The sequence below is a fragment of the Nanorana parkeri genome, unplaced genomic scaffold (assembly GCF_000935625.1).
Source record: "Nanorana parkeri isolate BGI_ZX_2015 unplaced genomic scaffold, ASM93562v1 scaffold742, whole genome shotgun sequence".
NCBI classification, from domain to species: domain Eukaryota; kingdom Metazoa; phylum Chordata; class Amphibia; order Anura; family Dicroglossidae; genus Nanorana; species Nanorana parkeri.
The window spans coordinates 761,151-770,728 of record NW_017307010.1 but is presented as its reverse complement, the minus strand read 5'-3'; the positions used below and the strand labels follow the sequence as shown (position 1 = coordinate 770,728).

The following is a 9,578-nucleotide window of genomic DNA, read 5'->3' as shown; positions in this document are numbered from 1 at the left end:
TGTTACCAGTTTCAAATGTGACATAAGTCATTTATAGAAGTTCATGTGTAGTAACAATAATCCCCGTGCCATAGGGGCAGAGTTATAGTTGTCACAACTATGACAAGGTGCTAGGTGAGACACTACCTCACTTCACCAGCAAGACGGGGAGGCTTTGCCAGAGACATGACCAGCTTTGAAAAGGCGTGCTCTGGCAAAGGCCCTTCTCGACACCTCATTTCCTGCTCGAACCGACACCTTGCGAATTGCCTGGGAGAGGGAGCTAGACCGAGGCATCCCGGAGGATACATGGGAAACAGCGTGTTTTGGGGCCCACAAAAGCTCAGTGAGTTGTAGGACCCAAGAAACCAATTTAAAAATCCTTTCACGATGGTACAGAACCCCATCACTCCTCCACAAAATTTACCCTGCAGTAGCAGAGACCTGTTGGAGGTGCACCTCGGCACGAGGTACACTTCTCCACATCTTCTGGGCGTGTGCCATTCTCCAACCTTATTGGAGACGGATCCACGATCTTATCGCTAAAATTACGGGGGAACAACTTGCATTTCATCCAAGTGTCTACCTACTCCATATCCAAGAGGAAGATAGCGGGGGACCTCAAAAATCTCTCAGCAAGCATTTGCTAGATCACTGATACCTAGACGTTGGAGAGATGTGAGGCCCCCATCTCTCACCGAATGGATTACTCAGGTAAATTACATTTCTGAAATAGAAGAACTCTTTTTTTATCAAGCAAGACAAACTTACCGAATTCTCCAGATTGTGGGCGCCATGGACCCACTTCTGCCTGGGAAAGGTATATGCAGAACTCACGCGTAACCCGTGTAGAAGACTAGAACGTACGCATGTTGCCTACCGACCCTCTGTGACCCCCTTTATAGGGTGAAGGATAATACGCCTCAAGGGATTGTGCCCCAAACGATACACTATGTGTCCTCCCCCCACATCACCCCATCCTCTGACCTACCCTGGAGTCTTCAGTGGTTTTACCATGGAGGACTCTATGCTTTCTATAACTTGCCTTTACTACCTCTATACTTTTTTGTGACTCCCGTCTCTCAAGGTTTGTGTTGTCTTACTGCCTGTCTCCGTCTACTTGATGATATTATCATTACCATAGACCAAACTTACAGCCTATTGGGTTTAGATCACCGACCTAAAGGGCCAATCGATCAACATACCCATTCCGTTCTCATATGTAATATGCATGTTAATCTCTATGTATGGATCTACTGCTGTATTAAGAGGGACTTACCAACAACACTGTCCTTATTGTATTGTTTCGTATTGTAACCTAGCTGATTGACAGTTACGCGGCATTCCACTTGGAAGATGTTATATGTTTCATCACACTCTATGTATTTCACTTTTCTAATGTTCAATAAAACAAAAATTTTAAATGGAAAAAAAAAACTATGACAAGGTGCTGAGGGGGCATAGGGACTGAACTGTATCCATGTAATACATATATATTGTACCATGTAGGAAAGATCCTGCACCCAGTACTTTCTGTAAAGAAGCCCGGTGCACACTTTTATTTTTACAAAACCAGATTCATAAACCACTTGAATTGTAGATGTGATTAACAGCAGCCACTAACTATGTTAAACCAATGTTTAATAAGATCAACTGCAGTGGGGGGAATTTAATAAAGCATGTACAACACTTTCCTGGCAGTATGGTTCCTTTAAAACAACAGTTGTAGTTGCATTTCAACATGTGCACCAGATTTAAGTAGTAATTATTACCGCCATTTTAAAAATTAGGCGCTATGGCTGCGACAAATTAAAAAATGATTTATTTACAGATTAGGAAACTGTCCGTAATTAAGGCCAACTCTCATCTGGCACACAGAGAGATGCCAGTACTCAGGATGGGGCATGTATGTGCTTGGAAGCTGTCATCTATGTCAAGGCCGTTCAAGGTTTATTGGTTGCTAGGACAGTGGGCCACCTGCATCCTAGCAACCAATTATGCATCCCAAACCCCTTTCAACTACCAGCCTGGAGATTCCCCAGCCAGCAGCTGAATGTAAAAAAAATGGGCCAGAGATGCTGACTGACATAATTACCCAGATATGGCCGTGGCCGTATTTGGGTAATAATGTCAGCCAGCATCCCCACCCTTTGTTTACTTTCAGCTTTCCGCTGGTGAATATCCCATCTGGCACCTGAACGGGACTGGGGGTGAGTCACCGGTTGTTCACAGGCTGTCTGTTATACATGGCTGAAAGGCCGTGGACCGAGCCTAATATGGATTTCTGAGAGGCTATTTACCATTGGGTCCACCTCCCTTGTGAGTGTCAATTACGAGGGAGGTGGACCTGATGAGGAATTAGCAAATGGCAGTGAAATAATCCACAACACTCACCGCTCAGATTCCGCAGTAAGATCCATATTAAGGGGAAACTCCAGGTGCTGGCAAAAGGCTTGCTCAGACCTATGATTAAGCCCTGTGGGTGAAACATGTAAGGAGTGAGTTTCTTTTGTTCTGGGGAGCTTTGGAAAGTGTATACTGTATCATGGATTAAAATAACCTTTGGATTTATTTGGAAGAACCATTGAATGCAGCTCTTCTTGGACAAAAAAAGCAGATGGCAGTGGTTGGACTCCATAGCGAAGGCTATGAAATCTGCTAACTGCTGTCTGCTATCAGTCAGGTGGACTTGATGGGGAACTTGTCTCTCAGAGTTCCCCATCAGGCTCTGCCAACCCACAACAAAAGTACTTTGCCTCTGCGCCTGTCTATGTGACAGGGGCAGGGGGCAAAAAGGGAGCTCATTAAAGCCAGGCCTGTGTTTTTTTTTTTAAGGCCCGGGATTACTGAGATGCACTGAGGATGCAGGGTGTATGGTTAAAATGTTCCCACTGTTATTAGCTATCTGCAACATGGTTAGCCACTTCCAAACAGCCAAGACACTGAAATTAAATAACACTTTTGTGTTTGATGAAGACAAGTCCTCTCTTTGATACAACACCAATTTACTGCTGTAATCTGTTACTAAGTAAATGAAATAATTCCCATGAGCTTTTGACTTAATTACCTTTGGAAATATTACTCTGCCTGCATGCCCTTTGTGAAGTATATATTTACAGTATTATGAGGAATTACAGTAGATTACCAGCCATTAAAACAGCAGGATTTGGATATCTTGCATGATTGCGACCTCGGAAAGATGAGGAAGACATTTTAATTAAAATCTTGTATAACTGGGAGTTAAAGCCATCTATTTTGATTTGAAACATAATTGTGTTACATAAATTTATTTTATCACATAGCACACAATTTTGTCTGTCATTTACAAAGGAAACTGTCACAATGACTGTTACGTATTAAAACCAAGGCTCCTATCCAGGGCTGGAAGCTGTCAATGGTCACCTCTGGAAGATATGAAATGTAATGAGGTTTTAAAATATGACAGATAACGCCCTCTCTGACAGGTTCACTTTTAAAGTGCACCTGAGCCCAGATGATGAATATTAAAATATTTACATATTCTTAACAAGCAATAAGAGCCCATCATTACCTGGTCAATGAGGCTGCATGCTTGGATAAGAGTGTGGTATGGATTTTGAAGGAAAGCCCACGTTGTTGTTTTTTTTGCCCGAGGTCCTTGAGAACTGTACTGTAATGCATGTAGTAAGTTTCAGGAGGTAGGACCATGCTTGCCATCTCCTCCATTCCTCCTTTCCAGGCCACCCAGGCTCCATATCTAGATAGGGTCTGATATAGATTAGGAAGTCGGCTCCAAATTCATACCAGGTTTCTATCCAGGCATGTAGTCTGGCTGACCTGGAAAGGTAGGGCTCCACCCTGAACCATACCAGGCTACATGCCCTAGCATCCCCTACTGCCCCACATTCTACACCCCCTGAATCCCCCACTGCCTCATATTCTTCACCCCCTGCATCCCCCTTTTACACCTCACTCTGCACCAACTGCATCCCCCACTATTCTTTCTGTACCGCCATTACACTTCAATCTGCATCCCCCACTACCCTACATTTGGCACCCCCTGTATTCCCCACTACACCTCACTCTGCACCGCCTGCATCCCCAACTACTCTCTCCACATTTGGCACCCCTTCCCTCCCCCACTACCTAACATTCTTCCCCCCCTGCATTCCCCTACTACGTCACATTCTGCATCACCTGCATGCCCCATTACCCTCCCTGTAGCCCCATTACCCCACAGTCGGTACCCCCTGCATCCCCCTTTACCAACACTCTGTATACCCCATTCCTTTGACACACAGTGCCCTCACTGGTCATATCCTGGAATTAGGGTTGAAGCCCCACCTGGAGTGGGTGTGCCTGCTGGCCTCCTTGGGCCTTTTCCTTAGTTGTTATCATAGTGCCCTGTGCATGGCTAACAGCTGATCCTCTGAACTTCCAACACCTTGAGCTCAACCTGGACATGCCCCTTCCATGCCAGAAGTGGGACATTGTGGGAGTTGTCGTTAGAGAGGGAAGCGGAGCTGAAAGAGGGGGATTAGGTGACAGGAGGATGGAGAAATTGTAGAAATGTCACCAGCACACCAATCCTTTTAAGATAGCAAAAGCTTAATTTATTGAAGTTTTGTGTCATATGACCAAACAAGCGCTTTCGGGACCGCACAGAGTCTCTTCATCAGGCTTTAGCCCTGTGCGGTCCCGAAAGTGCTTGTTTGGTCATATGACACAAAACTTCAATAAATTAAGCTTTTGCTATCTTAAAAGGATTGGTGTGCTGGTGACATTTCTACAATTGCTGACATTCGCGGCGCCATCCGCAATCACTGCGAGCACCCCACACTACAAGGGACATATCGGTGAGGAGTGCGACAAGGATAGTACTTATTAGGAGGATGGAGAAGCCACCATTAAGCGATGTGGTCTGGTATGGTTCAGGGGGGCGGTTCAGGGGGGCGGGAGGTAAAACCTACACCATTTTTTTGTTTGAGATCCTCCTTAAAATCCATACCAGACCCTTATTATCATTATCATTATTTTTCTAAATGTCACTTTTTCAGAAGTACACCATCATCAGGTGCACCATTTCAAATGCAGGTTTAAAACAGAACTCCAGGATTTTGTTTAAATTAACCCTTGCAGTAGGGCTACCCCCACACTGCAGGGGTGTGTGCTTGTTTGTGTCTAGGGTCCAAAATAACAAAGATTTACTCACCCAAAGCTCCAAGCCAGCCAGCTGTCATGTCGCTCCCTCCAGCCTGTCCCCTCCTCCGCAGCACATGTTTCTCAGCATTCTCACGTCATGTACGGTGTATAAACACGATGATTTACTGAACCTTAGACTGATGCAGAGGAGGGGGAGAGATATTCCAGGGATCGGTCTAAGAAGAAGCCGGCTCTGAGCTTTGGGTGAGTATATTATTGTTTTGGTTTTTTTAACCTACACACAAACAAGCAGTTAACCCTTGCAGAGCCAGAGTAGCCCTACTACAAGGGTGAAAAAAGAAATTCCTGGATTTCTTCTTTAGGGCATCCCCCAAGGAATTGTGTATTTTTTAATGTTGCCCTTTAAGCCACATAAAAAAACCCACTCCCTGTTGAACACTTTTTTGAAAAAGGCCAGGAAAATATTACACATTTTGGCTACTTTAGACTTTAATGGTGTTTTGGGTACTATGTTTGAAATTTAGAGGTTTTTTTTTTAATTGTTCAGCAAACATCCAGCAAACCAAATTTTGTTATTTTGTTATTATCAAAAAACAGCAGGCAAGAGGGCAAACCTCCTGATATCAGGGTCAAGCAACCAGGTAAGGCCACAGGGCTTCAAAGCATGCCCTCTAACCCTGCTAAGCAAAATTAGCCCAGCACTGAGATGCATTTAGCTCTCCAAAATTGTGTTGGTCATGGATTAGCAAGTAAGATGGGGGAGAGGGGTTGGATGCCACCAGCACACATTGGGTAGACACACCTAAACACTGGTAATCTGACATGAGTGTTCATTGGTCCAGTTGCAAGTTTCCAAAATTCAACATTAATTTACATCTGTGTTTAGAGAAACATGTAGACTGTTATGGCTGACCTCCTGAAAATGCTAGTTACTTGTCTTTATCTGACCTGAATACTTTGAGTCATTGATCCAGAACAAGCATGCAGTAAGCTATATCAAAGCAAGGCCAGAACTACTGATCTGCATACCTGTGTGAAAGTAATTGCATTAGGGTGTGCACACAAAAGAACAAAAACACACACACACACACATATATATATATCAGTTTTTCAACTGTCCCTTACCACTTCCAACAGGGGTGTAGTATTGAAGCAGCTTCTTGATTGGATGGGAAGCCATAGCCTCCCTCGCAACTTCCCAGGCACTGAGGACTGTGGCTGAAAAATTTAAGTGGCAAGTACTACTGCACTCTGTATCGCTGTGCCAATCACAGAGGGATCTTCGTGATCTCTCCACCGGCTCAGTGACTAAAAACACGCCGGCCACTATTGCGGAGGTAAAGGGTGCATTTATCAAAGCCCCCCACCCGGAGCCCTCATTACCCCACAGTAATGAGGGGTATGCAGCCTTATGATAGCTCCGGCCCCGCCCCCACTCACAATACAGCGTCCCCCCTCCTGATAAATTCCTGTCACAGTGTTCCCCCCTCCCTATACATTCTTGTCACACAGTCCCCTGCTCCCCAATACATTCCTGCCACACAGTGTACCCCCCTTCCCCATACATCCCTGTCATACAGAGTCCCCCATGTTCCTCTTGGTGGGGCCCTCCACTCACCTGGGGAGTAGAGTTCGGCCAGTTCCTGGGCCCCATTATGCTGTTTTTCCTACAGGGCTTGGCCAGGTCACTCTCGGCCATTGGGCTCACTGTCGGCTCCTGTGCGCTGTCCTTGCCATCTTCCTGGCCAGCCGATCGGGCAGGCTACTGTCCACTGCTCGCAACCCGATTGGGGGAGGGACAAAAGGGGGCGGAAAGCTCCAGGTAATAGACAGGAGAGAGGCTGAAAGACGACCAATTATAGCTGCTATAGAGGAGAGGAGCTATGACAGCAGCTGCTGGAGGAGACCTCTGTCACATCCACCCAGGCCATGCCCACCTGTCAGTTTAGAGATGCTACCAACGGCCCTGGGTTTCGGTGTTGTGCTCAGAGTGATTAGGGTGTGCCCAGACACACCGTGCACACCCCGTGCACACGCCTATGACTACGAGTACTGAAGCCACTGTATTAGCATGGGAGCCAGGAAACTAGCACTTTCAGAAGGCAAAGACGACAATAGCAGCCTACATATTTTCTGAATGTAGGTTTGCTTTAAGATATTATAAAAACAAAGACGTTAAAAGAATAAAAAGATCAGCGAGAAAAACCTCTTGAATTAAAGTCAACCCAAAATGATCCAATAGTCCAGCATCAGCTCACATCACCCTCATTGGGTTTTATCTATCAGTGATTAACCTGTGCTAAGGTGCTATGTACTGTATATTTGCATGCTTGGCATAAGTAGTTCTCAGATGGTTGTGAATCTTTAGTAATCTCTACCGCTATAGGGAATCATAATCTGAAACAGGGAATTGATATAACAGGATACATTTTATTGCTCAGTTGTTTTTAGTTATTGTTAAAATATTGATTTAAAATATAACTGACATTTATGTGTTTTTTTTTCCATTTACCGTAAAGGTCAGCTGAAACTAAGGAGAATGTTAAACTGCTTTCTGTAAAAACAGAAGCTCCTAACTCTGGTAAGCGTCTTAAAGCAATCTCTATCACAGTCTTTAGGCATAACACACAAAGCTAACACACCAGAATAAGTATACTTAGTGCAAAAAAAAGCAACAGTTATTTTCACTTGAGCCAATAAAAAGTTAAAATGACAAAAAAACATCTATGGCTAAAAATTAAGCACCTTAGGCTGATGTTGGAGCTTTGTAAATTGTGTTTTCAATGGAATTGCAAGAAAGGTGGACACCTCCAAACAGGAAAAATTGGGGTCAGCCCCTAGAAGTGATACTGCATGTTGGATAGGTTAAATCACCCTTTTGCTTCTTATATTTTTTAGGGATTGCAGTGGTGACACCTTCCTGACCTGATACTGTTCTCATCCATCTTAGTGGTTGGGAAGTCCAAACAAAACATGGGTGTTACCACTTCTTCAGCTGCATCTTCCTTTTTCCTACATTTATACTACTCAGCATGATAGTGTCTTTATAGGTTTCCCTGCGTCCCCATCCTTGGATAAGCAACACACTTCATCTGCAATATCCATACTTTCAATTCCTGACTTGCCAGTATTCTTCAGAACACTATTTTCCCCCCTTCAGCCACAGCTTAGAACCACAGTCCCCCCTGCAAATATTTTGCCTGCATCCCGTGCTTTGTGCAATATTGCACCTGGAGAAATCATTACCCCATCCCCAACTCAGCAGTTTCCCTGCACATACAATGACAACACTCCACCCCTCAACCCCTCAACCCCATTCCCTAAAGCACTAGCTGGTCACTGAACTGGTTGCAGAGAAGAACTGGAAACTGTATGAATGTCTTACTGTTGGGATCCCTGGTAGATATAAGATGCCAGGATATAAGAAGCCATCATACGTTTCAACTTCCAGCAAGAAATGTAAATGTAGCGAATAAAAAAAAGTTGCTTAGCTGATGAGGACTGTGGCTGTAAACAAAAAGACATAAGTTATTTAAACATCAAATAAATAGAAAAAAAATCATAAGCTACTAATACACTTACTAATTCATACATCTTAAATACTGATTAGGCATACTTGGTTATATCACAAATGTGAAATGGATCATTGTCTGGTTGGGTGGAGCGTTCCAAAAGCACTTGGCTGGGAAGACTGAACAAAAGAGGAATTTCGGGATACACTGAAATGTACACAATGTTGTTCATCTTGTGTTTTGGCATTGAGTCTTTTGGGTGAACCAGTTGTTGCCTCAGTGTATTGCTGGGTTTAAAGCAGACAGGGATGTGATGTTTTTAAAAACCCTTCTGGGAACATGTAATGGGAACATGTAATAAATATAAAACAGGCATTATCCCAATTTGGCTGCAAAAGTGGAAATACACTTTAAGTGCTGTTTAGCACACCTGCTATAGCAGCTTGATGAGTCAGGGTCAGTGAGTAAGGTCTTTATTAATGAAATACATTATGCTTTTATTTGAATATAGAGCCTGAAGCAAGCGACACATTGTAACATACTATCATTTAATGGGTGTTCTTTTGTATTTTACTAGATACGAAAAGGACATCATCAAACCAGATGGAATGTATTGAATGTTGAAGAATAAGTGACCACACTTTTTTAAGCAGATTTGAATGTTTAACCTAAACTACAATGAATTGTCTCTGTTACATTTGTGCCAAATTAATAAAGGAACATTATTTTTATGTCCTAGAATGATTCACAAAGTAGAAATTGCAATGAGTTTTGTTTATTTAAAGTGAACCTGTTAACTGTGTTAGACCTTTAAAACGAAAAACTCCTACCAGAGTAGCACGAGTTCCCATTATTAGCCATAAAACCCTTTGCTGTATATCTCTAAGATTCACTTTTAAAGGTTATGTAAACCCTAACAATTAACTTCCCCCCCTCCCCGTTTTG

At 43.5% G+C, this 9,578-nt stretch overlaps 1 protein-coding gene across 1 annotated transcript in view; it reads left to right on the top strand.

Annotated features, from left to right (window-relative positions):
* The window catches only part of EMCN (endomucin), a 75,348-nt gene extending 66,021 nt beyond the window's left edge, over positions 1-9,327 (top strand). Inside the window, exons 6-7 of the mRNA XM_018564267.1 lie at positions 7,641-7,702; positions 9,211-9,327. Of these exons, the coding sequence (XP_018419769.1) occupies positions 7,641-7,702; positions 9,211-9,257 (109 nt within the window). The 3' untranslated portion in view covers positions 9,258-9,327. The remainder of the gene's footprint in view (positions 1-7,640; positions 7,703-9,210) is intronic.
* The last annotated feature ends 251 nt before the right edge of the window (positions 9,328-9,578 follow it).